This window comes from Astatotilapia calliptera, chromosome 8 (assembly GCF_964374335.1).
Source record: "Astatotilapia calliptera chromosome 8, fAstCal68.1, whole genome shotgun sequence".
In the NCBI taxonomy this organism is placed as follows: Eukaryota; Metazoa; Chordata; class Actinopteri; order Cichliformes; family Cichlidae; genus Astatotilapia; species Astatotilapia calliptera.
Window position 1 is genome coordinate 16,328,676 of NC_137429.1, and position 23,213 is coordinate 16,351,888.

Consider the following 23,213-nt stretch of genomic DNA (forward strand, 5'->3'; position numbering starts at 1 on the left):
CGTTAAAAAAGTAGGTCGTATATATGCTCAATTTGAAAGGGCATTTATTTTGGAAGGCATAATCAGAATGACTTGATATTGATATGGTGTCACTGTGGGGTTGTATACTGTTGATCTAAAGTGGAATTACCCTGTGGAAACAGGAATTTTCCATTTTAGAGCATTTTGAAATCACTGAAAGGTAGGTCAATTATGGACAATTTGAAAAGGCTTTTATTTTGGAAGGCATAATCAGAATGACTTGATATTGATATGGTATCACTGCGGGGTTGTATACTGTTGATCTAAAGTGGAATTACCCTGTGGAAACAAGAATTTTTCATTTTAGAGCATTTTGAATCGTTAGGAGATTAAGTCAAATATCGGCAATTTCAAAGGGCCATTACTATGAAAAGCAAAATCAGAAAGAATTTATTTGATATGGTATTACTGTGAAAAAGACTGCGGTTGGAAAGTGTTGATACAAAGTTCAAATAGTATTTGGAAATACGACTTTTGCTTTTAAGAGCATTATGAATTCATTGAAAGAGTAGTTCAAAAATGAAGATTCACAGGGCTTTTACTTTGAAATCCAAAATAAGATGGCCTTGATAGTGACAGGGCACAACTAGGGTACAAGGCTGTGTCATGTAGATGTAACATTAGAGTTTCTAAAATAAAAAAAAAGCCTAAATTATATGTTATTATGTTCTTAACATATCTGTTAATTCACTCGAAGTTGGCTTTTATTTTGAAATCTGGTTTCCACATCCATTCCCGTAATACTTTGAATACACAGGGAACGTAAAATCAACTGGAGGCTGGCTTGACTGCAAGTCTCGAATTGGAGGCTGGCTTGACACAAGTAAAAAAAAAGTTCGTAAAACTCTGTGACAGATACCGAAGCGCTGCTCTGAAACGGCGCTGCCAGGATCCACCTGAGAACACGCATTCATGATTAAATGACTGAGACCGCCACATATATAAGCACATGTTTATTGTTTGCATGAATACATTAATGAAATGGAACACAGAGGATACCTTTTGACTGAATTAGACACCATTCAAAGAGACCCATAAACCAAGACAGAGTCATTATTTTCACAAGTTACAAAAATAAATCATAAGGCATATGCACGAGCAATAAAATATTTCTGAAGATAGCTTCTTGATTTTATGAATCTTCTTTTTGTGCATCATAAATGGGTGACTTCACCAGCCAGTTGTTGCTGAGTGCTGCATATGAAGGATAATAATACAATGCCTTTTATGGGTACATAGAGAGCTGTGCAAAGTCTCAGAAATAGCTCCAGCTGATGCGATATGAGTCAGCTGATAGCCGCAAGTCTTAAAAAACAAAACAAAACAAAAAAAACCCCAACAAAAAAACATCTGGGGGCGTGAAGGTGGCCTGTTCCAAACCACCAACCCCCTCCCCCCGCTCATGACACACTGTAGAGTCAGGTCAACTGAGCACGAATGAGTCACATTGGCATTAGAAAAGAGCATGTCCCAAATTTGGTTTCATCTGATTTTAGCTTCTTAAAAATACCTTATTTCCAGTGACGTCATTGACCAATTGGACGTGACTCACCTCTAAGTTCCATTATTAAGCAGATATCTCTTAGTGAAAATGTTTTTAGCCCTTCGTACTGTCACCATCGAATCAAATGCTCACAAAGTCACAATTATTCTCACTTTTCATTTGGTTTGTAACTCTGGGGCAAATTTTAGGGCTCTGTTATTTTTTATATAGAACGATTTCTAATGGTAGTTAAGCAGCTGTTGATGTTTTTATATGTAGGAAATAATATGCAATTTCTACAACATGGAAGAGGTGGAAGTAAGATAACCGTTATTTTTACAATCAAAGAACTGAAACGGTGCGCTGCAGTATCTACGGGGAGGCTGTTAACATATTTGCAGCAGAAGTAGCTGCTCTATGAACTGAAAGGCAGAAGCTGCAAGCTAAAGAACTAAGAAGTTATATATTTATTGGGCTCAGCCGCACAACACCTCCTCGCAGCACTGCGGAGGCGGTGCTGCTGTGGTCAAGAGTGGAGAGTAAAAAAACAGAAAAGAAAAGCCCAGCGTCAAAGCAGAAGTGCCTTTTAAAACGAGAAGTAATTTCCGATACGTCGGTTGACCAACAACAGATATCTCCTTTGCATGAGGCTTGCTGCAGTAACCTTTTCTAATAACTCATTATCACGAGAGCCTTGAAAGACTAGAATATTTAGCTTTTATTTCAAAACGCTGATTAAAGCTAATCAATTACTGTTGTAACATTATTTGTAAAAAAAAAATTAATATTTGTAAAAATAAGCAGGAAGGAAAAAACAAAAGGATGTCAGAGTAAGAATAGACTAAGAATATAAATAAATGCATGATCACATCATAAACTGTGTCAGTAATAGTTCATATTTCCTGAGGGGATAAATATTAGATACATCATAATAGAAATAGACTGATGCAGGACTTTCATGCAGTGGATGAATTCTCCTCATTGGGCTCTGGAAGAGGAAAAGAGCAAAACATGAGAAAAACTCTCCCCTACTCCATGTGATCGAATTAGCCTCTTCCATACGGATAGATAACAGCAAGTACTCGATAAGTGATTCTCTGGCCTTACTGAGGTTACTTCAACAGGAGAAGGGCTTAAGTGTTCACCTGTCCATGTCCGGTAAACAGGAAGCTTGAGAGCAGGGTGCGTGATCTCCACGCAGACTCTCAGACGTGCCCTCTCGTTTTCTTTGAGAACCCTGCTCAAGTTGACCTTATTGATGTGCAGCGCGCTCGGGTCGTCCTCTCCGTCCTTCTCGCCGTCTGACGTCGAGTCCTCATCCCTGTCTATGGTGTTATTCTCCTCATCCACGTTTTCGTCGATGTACTGTATTCCTTCGATGTCAGGGTCTGTGACTGCCGCTTTTGTTTCTGAAAAGTGATGAAAGTTCAAAAAACACATACAGAGCTGTATATTTTTGCTTTCTTACGATCACCCTCGCTTGTAAAATGAAAGTGGACATTTTAATGCACACCAAAGAAAGATTTACTTCAGTGTTTATTTTCCTTTAAAAATAATCCTAGGGGATAGCGTTCCACGTTTAGTCTACCAGACCATAGACAGTAGAAAGCATTCAGACTTTCAGCTTTCCAGGTGTATGTAAACTGCATTCTATCCGACGGCCAGCAGATGGCGACAGTTGCATGGCAAAAAGAATAAAATTGAGTCTGTTTCGTATATTTTGGTCACAATATGGAGGATTATCTATGATATGAAAAGCTCATTGTCTAATGAGCTGTCAGTCCCAGATCATTAGCCAGTGTGGGTGTAGTTTTAAACTCAAAACCATCAGAAACCAGTGGGTTCCATCTGTATTTTATACCATCTTTGACTCTAAGAAAGGTTACAACTGAATTTGTCCTATCTATCTATCTATCTATCTATCTATCTATCTATCTATCTATCTATCTATCTATCTATCTATCTATCTATCTATCTATCTATCTATCTATCTATCTATCTATCTATCTATCTATCTATCTATCTATCTATCTATCTATCTATCTATCTATCTATCTATCTATCTATCTATCTATCTATCTATCTATCTATCTATCTATCTATCTATCTATCTATCTATCTATCTATCTATCTCCTTTTACGTGTAGATATTTATGTATCTCAGTACTTATTGCATATCCATTTGTTTGTCTCTTCAGCGGTTCGTTTGTCTGACTCGGTTGGCTTGTGGACATCTCCAGGGCACACACGCTTTTCATTTCTCTTTGTCCATCATCTCCGATCTCCTCCGTCTCATTGGACACCAGTGGCAAGAGCGTGGGTCCTCCTGCTGACCACTGTAACTTGGCCTTTGGGTGACCTCCCTTCAACAAGAGGGAGAACACACCAATGCCTTCGCTGCTCCAGCAGACTGAGATTGATGGAGGAATGGATGGAGCGACTGAGGAACAAGGGATACAGATAGTTACCGTTGGAACATCCTTGAGACTTTAATCGTGCAGTTTAAAAAGCAGGTAAAAGTGCGTCAGTCAGTCCTACCAATGTCAGCATTTCTCCAGTGTTTCTCAACAGGATCCTGTAGGGAACAGTGTCTCACTCTACAAATAATCCCTCCTCTTTTGTCGATTTTCTCCTGATTTGTTGCCCTTCTCTTCAGAGTGGCTGTCGCCCTGTAGCGTCTGGGTTCAGTCTGTATGGGGCCCCATATCTCTCCTCCCTCTATCACCTCCTCCTCTCCATCATCTTGCTCTCCCTCCCTGAATCTAAGCCAAGTCACTGAAATGTTCGGAGGGTAGAAATCTGTGATTTCACATCCTAGAGTTTGATCTTGGGAAATGGTGGAGCTGACAATTTCAGACACGCACGGCCTCCTGATGAATCCTGTTTGGGATCAAAATAAAAAAATAATCTTTGATTTTTCAACATTTCCCCCATTCCCTCCTCATCCCTCATCCTTACCTCTGGTCTCCCGGGTGATGGGCTGCTTCAGGGCAATGTGGTGGACGCTAACCCACACTTTAGTTGCTCCTTTCTCCAGTTCAGCGCGGGGAAGTTTACACTGGCTGTAGGCTGAAAAGAATCCCTCCGAATTGGGCCGAGGGGAGGACGATGCCTGGGACGCCACGGGGCTGAGCTCACCGCCCTGGCAGAACCAGCGGAAAGTGATGACGTCTGGATGGAAATGGGATGCTCGGACTGTCAGGCTGATGACATCTGGAAGATGGAAATGTCATCAATGGTAGCCTCCTGCAAACAGGTTAACTTTAAATATGCAATACAAAAGGATAGTCTTCTTGAATTACCCGAGTCTCTTTGTGTTTCTGCCAGCTGTATTTCTGACACCTCAGGAGGAGCTGGGCAACAAAACATACAAGTGATTCAGCTGCAGGACTTACAAAAATAAACTGAATAATAGAAAAAAACATGTTCTTACACAGAACAGTGAACTTCTCTGACACCCTCTCCTCCACGATCTTGTCCTTGCCTATGTAGGACACCTGGCACTTAAACACAGCACCCTTGTGGATTGAAATCTTGGGGATGAAGGTGAGCGAGGAGATCAGCTGTTGAGTGCCGTTTTTGGACGAGTGCAGCGGCCCCTGAGTGTGCAGCTTGTAGTAACCCATTTCACCTCTGGAGGGCAGCAGAGGACCTTTCTCTGACACTGGGGAGGTGAGAGTTAGACCATAGGGTAGATGGATGGTGATTAGGGGGTTACAGAGGCAGTTAAAGTTAGCTTTGGAAGTCCCTGTGAGTGTTAGGTGGTCAATTGTTAGATCAACGTGTTAAAGAGGGGGAAACAGAGGACGTTAAAGGGTGTTTGCGAGAAAAATCCAACATGTGTAGCACCAACACTTGCATTTCATTTCCCCAGTTCCCTAAACAACCAGCTTCCATCACCAAAAATTGCTTTAAAGATTGATTCTGCTGTGCTTTAAATATGTGTAAATTAATTCCTTCATTCAAACAATAAGTGTAACAGCTGGAGCACAGAAAAAAAAGGAGAATGCGACGCATCCTACCTGCGAGGGAGTTGTCAAAAATAGGGGTGTCATTGAGAAACCATGCGGTCTGCACCTGGTCCACCCTCCTGCCTTCAATGCTCAGTGACACCCTCCCCTTTTGACCTACTATCACTCGGGGAGGGAGGATGATCCCTGACACGCTGAGAGATTTCTGTTTCTCTGAGCAGGGTCACAAGCAATTATAAAATAAGAGACACTGAGAGAGAGAGAGAGAGATAAGGTGATATATTCACATACAAATATGCCTTTAAATTCCTTATCTACAGCTCCACACTTGGAGTAAGGTGAATAATGCCATAGTGAACATCAGTGGATTAAAATGTCTTCATGCAAGCACAATCATTCGCGTAAGGAAATCCCAGAAATTTGGATGAGTGGTGAAAACACAGCATTCAGATGAAGAGATTCAACTCTTTGGTGTTGGTGGACCTTTTTTTGATAAAGATCCGAATTCAAAAGGGGGCGCTGTTGTGTTGTAATGCTTTTAGCTTTTCTGTAAGGATGAAGCTTACTTGGAAACTACAGTGGGAGAAAATGACAAACGTGAAGTCACGCTCTTATTATTCAGAACTTTTTCAAGGCTTTTCTCGAGTATGTGTATTTTCCGAGACTAAAAAAACTACAACTTCCTCCTCTCTAAAGGTTTTGTACAAATTTAGTTCCTCCTTAGTCACAAAGGACAAAAATAGACTTTGCCTTATTTCTTCAATCCCTTGAGTATCACAAATCTCCTGCTGCAGTTACTGCGTGGTGAGCTCTGACTCACCATCTCTTCTCCTCCAAGAAAAGCCAAAGCAAAGCAGGAAGACCAGCACTATAGAGATGCACATCATAGCCACGGCTGCTTTGGCCGAGTTATTCAGCACTGGGGCCTCATCTAAGAGGAAGCAGAGAGAGATATTTATCAGATGATTCAAAGAAGGACCGGCAGTAAGAAAATAATCCAAGCAATTTTTAGTCAAAGCATTGTGTTACTTCATTATGATCTTGTGAATTGCACATTCAAAACTGGGTCATACTCTGAGGATCCAGCTTGTCCAGGTATGCTGAGCTACTGACGGGATTCACTAAACCAGGCTGGTTCACGGCACACTCCACCTTGCCACGCTGTGCCCTCTGCTCGGGGCTTAAAGTATAGTAGCGTCTGGTTCTGTAACTCCCATCTGGTTTCTGCTCAGTGACAGGCAGGTCAGGGAGGGTTGTGCCATTTTGATACCAGGACACAGACACTTCCTCTGGGTAGAAACTCTCCACGTCACAGTAAAGAGTAAGAGGAGAGTTTTTGGAGGTTGTCGGCAGGACAGAAAGCCTAAGAGTGGAAGGACCTGAAGAAGGGTAAAGAAAGTATTTTTTAAAAAAGCTTGTGGTTTGTCACAGGCTTCATCAGATTAAAGGTTTTAAAGAACAGAAGTGACGTTATGGAGTGATAGAGGATGTAATATTAGAAGTACTGTGAGAAATACTGACAGGCCATGAGGCATTAAGGCCACTAATATGGAAACAGTGACTCTCAGTGACTCACGGGTGATACTGAGCTGAAAATCCAGCTCTTGATAGTTTCCACTGTGTGAGACTTTGCAGCCAAAGGTCACATTCTGGTCCTCGTGGGAAGGATAGAAGGTCAGGTTCCCCACAGCCCTGTAGTACCCATCTGGGGTCAGTTCAACTTCAACCTGGTAGGGAGGTTGAATCACTTCTCCCGCTCTGGTCCAGGAAAAAGAGACAGGAGGAGGGTAGAAACCGTCTGCATGGCATTTAAGCTGGGTCTTAGTGTCCAGCACCACCCACTGATGAGGAACTGAGAGAGTGGGAGATGCTGAAGGGGATGGGGGGAGAAGAAGAAATTAAATTGAGCTTAATTTTTAGATTCAGATGTGATCATAGGTGAGAAAAAGGAATCAAAACCACGAGAACGGAAACAAGACGTACCGATGATACTAAATGTAACGTTGCTGTAGTGCAGAATAGTAAAGTTGTAGCTGATGGTGCATTCATACATCCCCTGCAGGTCAAGACTGGCTTTGAGGACGACCAGCGAGAAGTCCCCATTGACGAAGTCAGCGTTGTCCCAGCTGAAGCCTTCCTTTATTTGGGTTGCTGCTTTTCCAAACGAGGCGATTTCAGAGCCATTTTTTATCCAGCTGACTGCGATCAGAGACTGGTTTATGTTGTCCCCCTCAGCAAAGAGCGTCACGTTGCAGGGGAGGGTTGCGTTTGTATTTGGACTGGCCTGAATTTCACTCGAAGACACTGAAAGTAGAGAGAGATGGACGGAAAAAAACAAAACGGGAATCATTAAGGCTCCTTACTTCAACACATGAGGGCTTGGAAGATGCAATGTGCCCTTTTTTGTGTGGTTGGGTCTGCATTTCAGGAACCCCCACACCACCACCAAAAAAAACTATGTTACAGACAATACTATGTTATGATCAAAAGTTGTTACATATTCAATAAATGTTTCCAGTGCACTTGGTAAGAAGTGCCATGACTTCTTGAGTTATTGGGTTGTTTTTTTGTTTAACTCTTGTCCTGTAACATTTGTGAAACAACTTCTTCTTTAGAAAGAAGAAATATCACAATCTTCCTCTTACAACTGGAAAGGTTGCCGCGAAACTGACTGACAAACCAGTTACATGACCTTATGGCATTTTCCTGTTTTTGCTGATGCAAAACAGAACCATTTGAGTTCTTTTAAAAACGAAAATAACCCAGGGCACAAACATGCACCTTGTACATATATTGTTTAGTGGAAGATACAAAATTGTCTGTCTAATGTGTTTGACTTAATTATGTAATAAATGTCATTAGAAAGCACCGAGAACAAAGTAAAACCGTAAAAGCAAATAGCTGTCTAAGGCTGGACAAATAACACTTGTCCAGTTTGTTGACTTAAATTAAATGAACAGTGAATACATTCTCTCTTTTCATCCCTGAGAGTAAATCAGTAATCTGACTACACTTTATTGATTCAGTGCAAATACAAGGCCTTTAAGACAGGCCCGGCCATCCAATCAGCTTAATTAGTAACTAGTACAATAAACACTTCTTGGCAGGTGTAACACAAAGCGGTGGAAAAATTTCTATCAGCATGAAGCGCTTATTTACGTTTCTCGCTAAATGACGGGTCGATCAAAGCAGATTAACAAGCAACCTAAGAATGGAGGTCAAACTGTACTGTTGACGCTTTTGACAGGCTATTTTTGAAAAGCACCTCGAATCAGTTAATAGCAAACTTCGTGCTGATGCACCAAAGAGGAAGAGGTTATTTTTCGTTTATACTCACTGATGTCACTTTAAGTTCGACATGGTGGAGAGAGACTTATATTGCATTACCAGGTTTATATTACATATTTTCTAGAAGTTAAGCTGTGATGCATTGTGTCTGATGGGCTGTTAATACTGTGCCACTTCCACTTAATAAGCGGCTGAACTTCACCAGACATTATAAACCCAACAGCCGCATTAGGCAGCACTGGCCACACTGGCCTATAAAGAAAACAACAAAAGCTACATGAATATTAAAAATCACTCACGTCTCACTTCACATACTGTTATATCGCACTGTTACATACACTGTAACTTAATCCAGGAATCAACACAACATAAAGGTCAGGTGGATGCTCACAATGTCTAACACTTAAGGTCTTTAATATGCACCATCCATACTAAAAGATTCACTTATAGCCCACCTGAGGTAGCCCACCTCATACCTTGTCATCAGCCAGAGTAAGATCAGTGCCGCCTCTGTAAACATCCATAATACTCACCATGCTTTATCAGAGTCAGGAGGACAGCATAGGCGAGGACTTTACACTGCATGGCTGGGCTTGTCTTGAGACCGACTTCTTATCATCAGGTCCTTTTCCCTGTCTTATATAGAGCTACGAGGTGACAGTGGGCGGGATTGTCCTGCAAGTCGGTGAAATAAGAAATATCGTTCCTGGACCTCGGGAGTGAAAGGAGGCCCTTGATATGTGTACGTTCCTCCAGAAGCAAGCAAGGCCTGGAGAGCAACAGGGTGGAAACGGGAGAGAGGAAAAAAGGAGGGAGATGTGCAGGGACGCACAAATGGGGAAACTGGTCACTTAAAATTCAGACGGGCCTCAGGCCAAGGTTTCGGGGCTACTTTACATTGGTGCAGTGTTGCCATGAACAAACAGAGTGAGTAATCCCACTGAGTTTATGTGGGCAAACACTCAGGCGAGACTACAACTCTTTTCTGTCTGTGGGAGGGTTCGGGTGCCGATGCATTTTGCGGAGAAAAGGAGGTTCTTTTATGCCCCTCTGTACAAGCCCCCCTGTCTCTTCAGTCAGCTCCTCTGATAATATTTAACCAGAACAAGCGCTTGATGTCTGAAGAGAACAAAAGGTGTTATCTAGTCAATCCCCCCTCTTAACAGTCATTAACTTGATTAGGAGTTTAAATTGTTTGACTTTGCACTTTAATTGGTCTTAACACGCACATCAGTCAAGGGTTAATTTCTGATCCAGAGGGGATGTGCGTCACTGAGCTGAAGTAGTCAGTCAGTATTTTTCTGCTGTACTTTGCATGAGGAGGAAACAAAAGCAAGAACTGAAAGTGTGATTAATGTGACCCAAATCCTTGTTCGTCTTGAACCTGTGCTCACATCCAGCTCTTTGTGACTGAACTTTGTGTTTTCTCTTCTTGACACGCTCGCTGCTTTCATCAGGCTGGAAGATTGAGTGAAGAGGAGGGGCATGTGAATCTGGGCCAGCTGATCGAAGGAATGAAGTTATTTAACTATTGTGAACATTTTGCTTTTGTCTCATTGATGCTCTTATTCAATATGTGACCATGACGTCAGCAAAAACCTTTGAAGCTGAAGTATGAGGAAAATAAGTTTATGATTTGAATACAAGGTAGAAATAAAAAAAGATGTCAGCTTTATAAAGGCCTTTATGGTTTGTGTGTGATTATTAAAACAACACACATTCCCAGCTTGTCAGAACTTCTATAATTAAGAATCATTATCAAGACATACTCAGTGATTTGTTTGTTTCTGGGTATCTCAGCAACCATTTCTTCTGTTTCAAGAAAACAGCCCGAAGCTTCCAATATACCCTCTGCAGTGGTCGCTTCGCTCAGAGCCTCGCTGTCGTCACACAGATGCTGTCATCCAAGGTGTAAGAAGCCGCTGCAGTATTGTCCTAAACGATAGGTGTCGCCATTTAGTCAATAGTGGAGAAAACGTGCTAACAGGGAGCATAAGAAGTTAAAACCAGGAGCCAAGACTTTGTTAAGTGTCAAGTGTTGTTTTGCAAATTTCTTTCCACAAACTCAAGCTCCTAAACATATACAACATCTCACTCTGTGTATTTGTACATCTCTGAGCTTCTGTGCAGGATTATTCTTAAAATGGTGGTAATAACTGGCATGATCTGAGCTTAAAAAGGCAATATTTGCCTGTCAGTTTGTTGTAGCTTAATAATATCCTAGATTAATAAAGTTATTCAGTTATTCAGAAAGGTGTTTAGAAATGCATTGGTGGTGGCGTTTAGGAAAGACTACTGAGTGTTTTAGGCCTGAAACTGGTGTTGCAACTTCCATTGTGGGAGGTCACAGGGTGAAAGTGCAGCAGTATAAAGAAACAGGTGTGCTGCATTTTTAACCCAGGACAAAATTAGAGCACTGCTTCCGAATGCACACAGCAAGTGTTTTTTTTTCCATTAGATCTATTCTCTTCCTGTCAATTTGAAGGAGGAATGCATAGGAGGAAATGACGGTACTGAACGTGCCAATAATAGTCATTACATGCTGTCACAGCAAAATCTCCAGTGTTAAATTAACACTTTTGACAGTGTTATATGTTTAAAAGTAACCTAGTCAGTTTTGAAGATTAACAATGGCTAACACTGAGCAGTGCTGATTTTCTAACACTGGACTATTTCTAACATTTTGAGTTATTTTCCAGTGTTAGAAAATCAGCACTGCTCAGTGTTAGCCATTGTTAATCTTCAAAACTGACTAGGTTACTTTTAAACATATAACACTGTCAAAAGTGTTAATTTAACACTCAACAGTGTTGTATTTAACACCCAGAGGTGTGGAACCATATAGACACTCTCTAGTGTTAATTTAACACTGGAGGTGTGGTTACATTTCTAGCAAACAGTACAACAGATTATGGCGTAAGCTAAGGCGTAGGGTTTCAGATAGGTTTGTGGATAGGTTGACAAAATTTACATTACCTAGACCAAAACAGGCCACTGTGGACTTGTGGACATATGAAAACTATAACCAGTTAACCTCAGTGGTGTGTACAGAAAGTCTTAACTACAGACACCGACCCCTTGTTGATGTCTCCCATTTATTTGCCCTGCAAATTATAGTCTTTGTTTTCCTGCTCTCACTCAGGCTTATGCAGACATGACTGCTGTGTATAAGTAACCCAAAAGAACTTAGATGTAACAATTTCTTGATTGAAAGTTGTACATTTGTTTTGTGGATAAAGCTCATAAGGTAATTACATTTTATATTTGTGGTTGTGTGGGTGCACAGAAGTCCTCAGCAAGAAAATACTGTATGTGACTCCAGTTCTTTTTGCACATCACCTAATCAAGTTCACCGCTACTAGCAAGACTGAAGTCTGTTGTGCCCATCTTGTGACATGTACCCTGTGCAGCATGAAGATAAAATATGAGTACATAGGATGGTGAGTAACCACCCACAACATGGGAATCACTCTGCTTCACTTTCATGACAGGCTTTATACATTCATTTTTTAAAGTGATGTGGTTTTAATAGTCAGCCCAGTCTTATTCCATACCCACATCAACACCATGCACCATTACATTATTAAGTAGCCTAGTGGAAGTCCAACTGGATTGTTTGTTCACCATCTTGCCTTGCATATAAAACTGTATACATTTTGTTTTTATTAACATAGGTAACATCCGACATCCTGAGCAATAATATAAACCTGCCCAGGTTAGGGCAGACAAACCAAGTGACGGCTGGACATCAGCTGTTCCCACCTGAGGAACTGGTATGGGTGCAGGAAATGGCTGGACCTTAGTCGCCCTGGGAACAGGAACAGGTGGACAGGTATGCTCGGGGATGATCACAGGAAGACGAACAGTCTTCACAGCCACAGGTTGGGAGGCATGAACAGTCTTGTTGACGACTGGTCAAACATTACAAAAAGTTTCTATAGATGAAGGCGGGACAGCACAAACAGTTTCTGGGAAAGCTGACTCAAAAACATGGAGAACAGATTCAAACCGACACAACTGTGGAACACAAAACTCAACCTGATATGAAGCACTCAGATCAAATAGCCAGCTTAAAAATAGAGGATGCCTTCTAAAATGTCCTTAACATTTCAAACAGTATCAATTATTAATCATGGCAAAAGCGACTGAAACCAAGTGAAAGCATGTGGGCTGGGAAGCCATTTCAGCATTATATTATCATGTTATGGTCACGTCATTCTGTCATGTGATTAGAACTTACTGATTACTGAGCAGACAGGGCACACATACAAGGTGGGAATGACAATGGTGTGACAAAGAACAGAGGGAAACTGAGGACTTAAATAGACATGATTAAGAGACACAGCTGGGGAAGAGAAGGCACAGGTGAACAGAACCAATTAATGAGCAAGAAAGAAGCAAAACTGAAAAACAACCCACACAGGAGAAGAGACTATCAAACTATAACAGGCAACACTGAGACTGAGGCTAAAACACGTGAACCTGACAGGCCAAAGTAAACACAAAGACAAAACATGGAAGAAACACAGAAACACAGACTTGGCATCGGGATCGTAGGAGGGCTGGAAAAAGAATAGCAAAGAATATGATGAATGCAAAATCAGAATAAAAACCCAAGCAAAGCAAAGGTAAAGTTTAAACTGAAAACTATAACAAAGTCAAATGGAAACTATCAAACAGAAAACAGTCCCAAATATAAAACGCAGGGTACAAAACCCAGAATCGTGACACTTAAGTTATGCTGGAATGTTGACAAACCGGTTAGAATAGGCAGTGAAAGAAAACTATCACAATGACACCTCTGCCTATTGTAAATACAACTTTACTGTGAGTGAACAGGATGGCAGCCTGGATCCTCTTGGTGTGTGCGCTCATCACTCTGCAAGGTGAGCCCTAATCTTTAACAGCTTTTTTGGTTTTGTTAGAGCTATTTTGTACAATGTTTGAGAATCCGGGTAATGATGGTTTTGTATTGAAGTGTATTGTGTAAAAAATGTAAGAGAAAGTAAAGCAAAACAAACCCTCTGCTGTCAGTATGAACTTTATGAAAACAGGAATTACAGCAATACTGCTTCACTAAACAGACGTACTGTTGGTTATCAGCGATGCTTAAACTATTTTTGTTAACCTTTTGCTTAGTAACTTAGTAACAACAAGTCTTCACTGTGTCAGAACAAACCACAATGTAACATCACAATGCAGAAAGTTTTTCATGTATTCGACAGAAATACAGTGCGGCCTGCATCAAGTCAAATTTGTTGACTTGAAATAATGAGAGTAAAATGTGATCCACTTAGCTGTATTTACAGTTACGGAAAAGTTAAGGAAAAAAAGGTAAAGTAAGGGAAAAAAGCTGTAACTCTAGTGTCCCCATGTGGCTGTTGTTACACACTTATGGCAACATTCACAAAGGTTATAATTTCTAGTAACTTCTTCTCTTATTCTTACAGGCTCAAAGGCTCAGGGTGAGCACATCACATTTCATATATACCATACAACTGTGTAAATACTCTGAATGTTCATATTCCAGTGTGACTAAAATCAAGGATGAGAAATTTTATTGCATATCACCTGACACCCAGCTGTCTTTGCTCTGTCAGATTGTGGGGTGGCACCTCTCAATACAAGAATAGTGGGTGGTCAGAATGCCCCAGCTGGGTCATGGCCCTGGCAGGTGAGCGTACACTATCAATCATCTCACATCTGTGGAGGCACCCTCATCAGTGACCAGTGGGTGCTCACAGCAGCTCACTGCATTATAACGTAAGATATACTCTTTGTTTCATTCTGTATTGCACGTTTTTACCGGAAGCCTATGTGGGAACATTGTGTTCAAATTCAGTATTTTAGAGACCAAAAAAAAAGCCGTCAGATTATTTATGTTGCCCAGCAGACCTCAAAGAAACCAAACATCAGTGAGAGACTCAAAAAACAAGTGAAGCATGTGAATTAAAAGTTGAGTAAAATATCCTGATAGACGTGTTCACTGAGCAGTTTTAATAAAGTTAGCTGATACAAATCAATACTTGTTGGTTACAGATAACGAGCATAACTAACATACAAGTTCAACCAGTTCACTATTGCGCAGAAGGTGTTTCTTCAGTGAATAATGGTGATTCCAGCTCATCAGAACAAATATTTATGTTAATAAACTATTAAAAGAACGGCTGTACAAAATCAAATTAACATATTTACGTCTGGCCTTCAGTGCTATTTGTACCTCTAAATGTTGAAATGAGTTATTTCCTGTATGTTATCTTGAATACAATGTTGCTAAGTGGTACTCGTCTTCTGGTGCTTAAACTGTTGAACAGGCAAGCAAACAATAGTAATGTACTGATGCGAAAAAAAACCCCAATTTGTGCTTTACATAGGATCTACTTTCTTTCTACAAACTTGCTGCCACAAACCATAAATGTGCAGAAGGAAGTGTGTCTAAGTGTGACTACAGGCTTGTTCCTGAGACAGAATGATAAGGTGTCAACACTGATAGCAGTGTTAGCTGGCGGTACCTTTTATAGATGTTATCAGTAAAAAAATTTTGTCAAGAAGTGGCTCTTTCCTTTACATCTAATCCTCAAACCTGGTGATGTTTCACTGCTTTGCTTTGACATCTGATTGATAAACAAGAATTTCACGCTTAAGATGTTTTCCTCGTAACTTGAACTTTTGCTTGTTGCACAATAGTCAACCTGTGTGATAACAATTTTGCACCATGACAGGCGTCTGCCAACGGATGAAGAAATATCCTCTTAGCATGTCTTCCTGTCGTGTCATACACAGTACATTTAAAGGTCACACATTCAGACTAGTCACCCTGACTTTAGTGAAAATAACATGCTAAGTTAAACCTGATGCTGTGAGGGTGAATTGACCTAATTAATCCAGTTCAGTAGCTTGTTGAAGCATGTATATGTACAGAATACTTTATGGCCGACTGCAAGGTGCTGTGGTCCTGTGGGTGTTAAAATCGTCACGCCTACACCACATGATCGACTGGTGGTTTGAAGTGTGTGTGCTGACATGCTGCGTTTGTTTTTTACCATACATGGAAGTGTACATTATGGACACATTTTCTCCATTTTTATCTTATCGATTCAAAGGAAACTTTGCAAAGGTTTTGTGGTTTGTTCAAAGGAAACTGTTGCAAACATGAACAATGTTTCCATGCTTTGTTTTGTTTCTTTCTTAGAGAGAAGACGCTTTCTCCTGGCAGCTCTTTCTTCTTTCTTCAGTCTTTTTTTAATTGTACCGTGATGAGCTCTAACATTTAGCACGCTACCCGGGCCTCTATACCCTGAGATCTAACCCCTTTTTTAAAGTGAACATTTGCTGGGACATCCAATCCTGGATAGATTGTGCCATCGTGTGAATGCACACCTGAATGCTCCAGACCAGCAAATTGCCAGAACATCAGAACTCCTGATGATCAGATAAGCACCTATTGCTACTGATCCTTGTAATTCCTATCCAGTCAGTGGGATGTGCTAAGTTTTACAGGACTGCGCAGAGTCCTGTAAAAAACGCTCTTTTTCCTGGATGGACTTTGCTGTTATGTAAATACTGCTGGGTATTATGAGGCAGGAACTCACACGATCTATTTCAGTTCCTTCACGCTGTAAGTTCTGTCACAGTGTTTGATACAATGCACATACAAAAGTCATGTGGTAAAGGAAGTGAGTCTTGGTACATAAGTAGGTCAAATGCAAGGCTTTCACTCACTCACACAAGATTGTGTCATGTGTAAAATAAGTTAAATTTTTTCTTTAGACTTTTTAAACTTATTTTTTTCTGCATTTCTGTGCAATTTGCGTAATTTGATCCAACAAAGCCTCTACATTACATTTATAAAAGTGCCCTACTTTCCCTTAACATGAACCCAAGTGGGAAATCAGTTTTGACTTTTGTCTTCTGGGTGAACGTCTTGTGTCTGGCCCATTCATCCAGCAAAACCTGCACTACACTGGTCTTTTTGTTCTCTCGAAGGATTTCCTAGTCTTTCTGCCAGAAGGCAAATATCCAGGTCAACACCTAACTGAAACTTAGTGGTGGTGGCTCATTTTACTGCCTAATTAGCAACATATCTGCTTAATTAGCAGTCAGATCAGTCACCAGGAATTAATTTTGACTCAAACAGGTTCACCCAATACACTGTTTGTAATGACCCAAATAAAGGTCTCCTAATTCCTTATTTATATGCTTCATGTCTTTCCAGTCTTGGTGATACATGAGCATACTGCAAGATAAGGGCTTTTAATTTTATGTTTTATTGCTTATTCTTACTTATGTAAAAGCATTTTTGGCTTTACTTGAAAGTCGGAGAGAAGCAGGGAAGCAGAAGGATATGCTGAAAAGTTATGCCACAGTGGGGAAGTGAGTCGTGAATGGTATCTGCTTCCATGTGATAGAAATGATTATACAATAGAGCCAATTTATTTATTTGGAGAACTGAAATTTACAGATTTACTACCATGTCTATGACAGTTTCTTACAGCCAGTATTGTGGTTGTTACTCAAAAAAGTAATCTATTAGACATTACTCATTACTTTTTAAAAAAAGCTAATGCATTACACTACTTAACTACTCCCTTGAAAAAAAAATTGTCACACTACTTGTTACATTCCTTCTGCATCGCTGCATAACAAGACCTGATATACATTTTCACATAATAACCAATATATACCTTAGGCTACATTATGCAGATAACTGAGCAACTTGGGTAACACAACTAAACACATAATTATAACTGTAACCTGATTAGTCAGTTCAGTGCAGTAATGTGCTACATTAATGTATTACAGAATGTGACCACAGTATGTTTTGCACAGCTGTAATGACGCTGTAATAAGTGGGATGCATTACTTTTTAACCTTTTACTTTGTAACTTTGCTTTGTTGTAACACACTTTGATAACACACTGTCTCATAAATGAAGCGTTTCTTCATTTTAAACTTGCATGATACATCTACAGTCTAAAGATAGCTCAATGCACTCTACATAGATCTCATACATAGACTTCTATAAATATAAGTCTCATGTTCAAACCAAGACGTGGCCAAGTATAGACAGTAAATAATTTAAATAACAAGTTACTGTCCCTGTGTGGGCTGGTTTTAATTATACAGTTGCAAGAAAACCAAATTTGAAAGGGATCATGCAAAGATCATGTTGTGTTGTGTTTGGATCTTTCAATTTGGGCCAAAATTGGACACTGGTACTCAAGGCCTGGAGTTCAACACCTGTGCTCTATACACAGCTGTGAAACTAGTGAAGGAGAAAAATGAGAATTAAACAGAAAAACAAAAGACAAAAACACTGAGATCTGTAGATTAACAATAAACCTGATGTGGGAAACTGGAGGATACAGGAGGCCGAAGAAATAAATAGAAACACAATAGAACCACTATATTTAACAAGGAACAAGGAAAACATGTTTACTCATATCAATTCTTACTATCCACAAAAAACTACGTTGGGCCCTATGTACCAGTGTATACATGCAAAGAAAGTACTTTTTGCACAAAATTACCACCCATATAAGCTACTTTTCTGTGTCATAACTCTGTATTAATGTGTTTGTTAGATAATTTAACTCAGTAGTGGTTATGGAAGGTCTGTGGCAGTTCTATTTGTTTGCACAACACGTACAAGTTCAGTTGGGGAAATATTGATGGTTTATATGCATAGTTAAAAGTTTTGATTACATAGGTAGAAAGTTTTTTTCACAGTTAGCTTCTGACCCTGTGGTTTGTGAAGTTAGTATAAGTCAGGGTGACCCATAAACACACTGTTTATCTAGTTCATCACTTGGGTTTGATTGACTTTGATTGGGCACAAGCTTCTGTCGTCACACCTGGTTTTGTTTTTTTTTTTGTAAATTCGCACACGTTTCTATCGGGCAGCATGGAGTTGCGGTGTTGCCGCTGTCACCATTCACCGAGAAGGTCAAGGGTTCAAATCAGGTTCAAGCCTTTCTGTGTGGAGTCTGCCTCATCTGCCTCCGTCTGTGTGGCACCTGGGTCTACTCTCAGCTCAAAAACATGCATGAAGTTAGATTAATTGGTCATTATAATTTGGCCGTACATGTGAATGGTTGTCCTGCCCACAGCGTTCCCTGCCTTTTACCCCATGACAGCTGGATTAGGCTCATGTGACTCTGAATTGGATGAGATAATGGATGTATGTTTGCACTAGTGGTTAAATACAATAAAAACCAATTGCCAACAAAATAGGTCATGACAGGTTTGAGAAAATATTCTAAATCCATGGACTGATTTCATTATTATTCATTTAATACAGAAACTCACTGAGTGCATGGACGCTCTACTTTGGGAGAGAGACTCAGGCTGGGCCTAACACTCATGAGGTGAAACAGAGTGTGTCGCAGGTCTTTGTCCACCCTAACTACAACAATTCTTACTTGAACAACGACATTGCCTTGATGAAGCTCAGCAGCCCTGTCAACTTCACTGACTACATCAGACCTATCTGCCTGGCAAGTAGCTCCAGTCAGTTCTACAACTCCACATCCTGCTGGGCCACTGGCTGGGGCAAACTCAGAGAGAATGGTGAGATTTTTATTTAATCTGTGTAGCTGGTGGAGGTGGAAGCATCATATCAGGTTTTTTCTAGTCTCGCTTTGCCACTTAAATTCGTATTTGCATGTCAACTGTCAGGGGCTGGGTCTGTGACCCAGTGTGTTTCTTATTGTCAAGCTTGTTTTGTAATGTCTCTCAATGTTTCCTGTTTTATTTTGAAAAGCCAGGATTTTTCATGTTCAATGTGTTTTGTTCGACTTCCCCCGTGGTGTCATTATGTCTATTACAGTCAGCTGTTTCTCCATGTGTTTCCACTTCCCCTGAAATGGCCCTCAAAGTGGCCCGCATGCGCAAAAGAAGACGTCACACACAACGCGTTCTTTGTTACTTCCTTTAAAAGTTGTTGCTATTAAAGTTTTTCACCCTGCAAGGTGCGCAGTTCACATATTCGCATAATACTTTTTGGTGCCTGAACTGCTAGACAGATGCACAAACTGTTTGTTGCTGACGGGAATGTCAGTTTTTTGTGGGGGTTTAGATATTGAATAATCATATCATCATTCGTGTTATCGTTTGCACATATCCATTGAAAATACTTTTGAATTCGTAAGACTGGACGAGAGTGGACTCATTTCATGTTTTGCCTTTCACAGAGACTTTGCCAGCTAATGCACCCCTCCAAGAAGTTCAGATTCCTGTTATTGGAAACAAACAGTGCAGCTGCAATTATATCCCAGCAAAAGATGCGAACATCACTCAGCAAATGATTTGTGCGGGGCAACAGAACAAAGGAGCATGCCAGGTTAAAACAAAAGCAAATTGTTGTAATATGTATTCTCCCTTACAGAAAAACCCGTTTATTTATTTATTTATTTATTTATTTATTTTTTGCAATTTCAGCCCTATAATGTAAATATAAACTTTTTTAGTTTTGAGAATATGCTGTTTCAGTCCCCTTCTTAATGTTTGTGTTTTATCCTACTCTTTTCAGGGGGACTCAGGTGGACCCTTGCAGTGCAAACAGGGTTCCAAGTGGATCCAGGCTGGTATTACCAGTTTTGGAATACCTTGCGCCCAGGCAGGTTTCCCTGAGGTCTACGCTCGAGTGTCTGAATTCCAGACTTGGATCACAAATCAAGTAGCAGGGGCCAATGTGGGCTTTGTGAGCTTTACTTCTAGTGGCACCGACACAGACAGCAGCTTTGTGTGTCGCAGCAACAACTCCACTGGCAGCACTAACTCTGGAAATTCAGCCACGTTTGCACCTGAGCTTGGACTTTTTATCTTCTCAGTGAAAATGTTGCTAGACTGCATTTTAGTTTAACACTAAAAATATCTCCTCTTCTGCTCTTTTTGTCTTTAAAGGTACAGTGCGTAAACTAGCACCCACTCATATGTATTTTTGACTGAATGAATAAAGTTTATGACGATGCATGAATTTGTTAGATGTAATGGCACACTAATCGATGTATATTTAGTACAACAAAGTGTTTTTCTATTATATAATGTTAAAAAATACTTACATAAATTGGTAATTGGTTTTTAAAGTATTTTGATTTTAAAAAACATTATAGTCAACTATAACATAACTGCACTGTAGCTCGGGTGGATCAGCCTTTCTTTTCTTTCACTACACTCACTACATCAATATTTTTTCTTTTGTTAATCACTTTATAAATCAATTTGTGTTTTCAGCCAAACTAGAGTACCTTGGATATGGAAACAAGCTAAAATTAAAGGTTCTAATTCTGATTTGCTGGTGTTACTGAACATTATGTACAAGACTGGAAGAGATATGCAGAAGATATATGAATATATAAATATGCTCAGTTGTGTATGTTTGGACGTAACGTACAACATCTACTAGATTTTTGGTTTTGGCTTTTTTTCTTCCTGTTATAGATTTTTAATTCAGAGGCTGCTCATGTCATTTTAAACCTTCCCAGAACTCTGAAATATGAGTTTTATTTTAGTGATCTGAGTATTTGAGGAGACAGGGAAATTGTGGGTGGGAACATTTGGGGAAGCAATTTTTAAGAGAGGTTCTGCATTGATACACTGATGGATGTGGTCGCGATGACTTCTGTCTCGGGCTTGTGAGCTGTCACCAGTTATGCTCTTTGAAACCGTACTTTATGGTCAAAGGCTTGATCTGAAACTGCAACTGATGCACCCAATGACATTTTCTTTGTCCAAGAGAACGGCTGACACCTTTAAATTTGACATGTAGCTCTTCCTGTTACGCCATGCTCCAATCTAATCAGAGAAAATGGAAATTTTAGATCAAGAAAACAATATTTTAAACTCAGGCTTCTTAAATAAACCTGGATGTATCAAGGATCGTTAAAGTGGCTTATCTCCTGTTATGTTTGATGTATGTCCTGTTACATTATTAGATACTCATCAGATACTCATAGTGCCAAATCACAACAACAATTGCCTCGTGGCACTTTATGTTGTAAGGTAAAGACCCTGCAATACTACAAAGAAAACATAGTAAACCCCAACAATCATACTGACTCCCTATGAGCCAGCGCTTTGGCGACAGTGGGAATAAAAAAACTTCCTTTATCAGGAATAAACCTCCAGGAGAACCAGGCTGAGTGAGGGGAGATGAGAGGAGGACAGGACAAAGACATGCTGTGGAAGAGAGCCAGAGTTTAATAATAACTTATAATTAAATTTAGAGAGGTGTATAAAACATAGTGATTGAAAAAGGTGACTGAAGAAGAAACACTCATGGGAATCCCGCAGCAGCCTGTTGCAGCATAACTAAGGGAGGATTCAGGATCACCTTATCCAACCATAAGTATGTGCTTTTATCAAAAAGGAATGTTTTAAGCCTAATCTTAAAAGCAGAGAGGGGGTCTGAAGGCTCTGCCTCCCATTCTACTTTTAAAGGTCATGAAGATAAGATGTGAGGAGCAGGATTTTAAATTCAATTCAGGATTTAACAGGGAGCCAATGAAGGGAAGCCAGTATAGGAGAAAGATGATGTCTCTTTGTAGTCCCCGTCAGTACTCGTGCTGGAACATTTGGGATCAACAACTCCAAGATGTTTGTAACCTGCACTAAAGCTGCTTCTTTACTGTGACGAGCTCTGAAACCTGACTGAAAATCTTCAAATAAACCATTGCTCTGCAGATGATCAGTTGTTTTAAAATTACTGAAGAATTTCTAATACAAAAGTACATAGCCAGATAATACAGACAATTTGATCATGTTTAAAATTCAAACATTAATTAATGATAGAACTTATTTGAGCAGCTGCTCTATGACAACCCCCATTAATGTTTAAATAGCTGGGACTCTCCACCATTTGGTTTCAGAACTGAAAAAGATTCTTAGATGAGAGGTGAAACCTCTTCATGGACCCAAAGGAGTCCAGTAGGTTTCTATCAAAGCTCCTTGGACTATCATGACCTGGATTAGTGAAAACCTACAAAGACAAACTCCTGTTCAAGCCTTTTATATATGAGGGGCAGCCAGTCAGAAGACAGCTGAGAATTAAATTGGGCCTCCAAAGCCCCAGTATAAAATGTATTATTTTATTTATTTGTTATTTAGGATTTATTCCATCTCCTGCAGTTGAAGTTGGTTATTATGTACTTTTTCAAAGTACTACTGAATTCCCTGACTATAAGGGGAAGGTTTCTGCGTTGACTGTTTTTCTTAATGTTTCTACTTTTTATGTGCAAACAGTTCAACTAGTAACAAAGAATCAATCCTCTAGGGATCCGAAACAGTTAGAACAGAGGTTTTAGAATAACAGTAACAAGGACATATTTTACTTCTGTTTGGTAATTTGCTACCTTACAGTCCCATCAGCAAACTTCATTTGCTAATAAAAATAAAGCTAGATCAGTAAACCGCGTAAGGCTACTTCTGCTTGAAGTGCAATTATTATGGCA

At 40.0% G+C, this 23,213-nt stretch overlaps 2 protein-coding genes across 3 annotated transcripts; one reads left to right on the top strand and one right to left on the bottom strand.

The window, feature by feature from the left end:
- Positions 1-959: 959 nt before the first annotated feature.
- LOC113014340 (hemicentin-1) lies at positions 960-9,553 on the bottom strand. Of its 2 annotated transcripts, none has more exons than XM_080305123.1 (13): positions 9,297-9,553; positions 7,459-7,779; positions 7,052-7,345; positions 6,549-6,854; positions 6,296-6,406; positions 5,527-5,688; positions 4,938-5,168; positions 4,807-4,857; positions 4,463-4,717; positions 4,043-4,384; positions 3,672-3,944; positions 2,650-2,913; positions 960-2,492 (listed from the first exon to the last, which is right to left on the bottom strand). In XM_080305123.1, the coding sequence occupies exons 1-13, from the start codon at positions 9,346-9,348 to the stop codon at positions 2,461-2,463; spliced, it is 2,694 nt and encodes an 897-aa protein (XP_080161249.1). In that variant the 5' UTR covers positions 9,349-9,553; the 3' UTR covers positions 960-2,460. The 2 variants fall into 2 exon arrangements, with proteins under 2 accessions (XP_080161249.1, XP_080161248.1); XM_080305122.1 differs by having other exon boundaries at positions 4,938-5,252.
- Positions 9,554-13,541: 3,988 nt separating this feature from the next.
- Positions 13,542-21,054, top strand: LOC113013037 (chymotrypsin-like protease CTRL-1). Its single transcript, XM_075410365.2, has 6 exons — positions 13,542-13,649; positions 14,214-14,228; positions 14,364-14,526; positions 19,064-19,332; positions 19,956-20,104; positions 20,294-21,054. The coding sequence occupies exons 1-6, from the start codon at positions 13,604-13,606 to the stop codon at positions 20,624-20,626; spliced, it is 975 nt and encodes a 324-aa protein (XP_075266480.2). The 5' UTR covers positions 13,542-13,603; the 3' UTR covers positions 20,627-21,054.
- The last annotated feature ends 2,159 nt before the right edge of the window (positions 21,055-23,213 follow it).

What these genes read in the sequence shown, in the direction of transcription:
- LOC113014340 (XM_080305122.1), bottom strand. Translation starts at nt 9,348, where the DNA reads ATGCAGTGTAAAGTCCTCGCCTATGCTGTCCTCCTGACTCTGATAAAG. An exon ending in CGTTACATTTAGTATCATCG is followed by an intron (nt 7,346 to 7,458) that starts GTACGTCTTGTT and finishes CATCCCCTTCAG; the next exon opens with CATCTCCCACTCTCTCAGTT. An exon ending in TTTTCAGCTCAGTATCACCC is followed by an intron (nt 6,855 to 7,051) that starts GTGAGTCACTGA and finishes ACCCTTCTTCAG; the next exon opens with GTCCTTCCACTCTTAGGCTT.
- LOC113013037 (XM_075410365.2), top strand. Translation starts at nt 13,604, where the DNA reads ATGGCAGCCTGGATCCTCTTGGTGTGTGCGCTCATCACTCTGCAAG. An exon ending in GGGCAAACTCAGAGAGAATG is followed by an intron (nt 19,333 to 19,955) that starts GTGAGATTTTTA and finishes TGCCTTTCACAG; the next exon opens with AGACTTTGCCAGCTAATGCA. An exon ending in AGAACAAAGGAGCATGCCAG is followed by an intron (nt 20,105 to 20,293) that starts GTTAAAACAAAA and finishes TACTCTTTTCAG; the next exon opens with GGGGACTCAGGTGGACCCTT.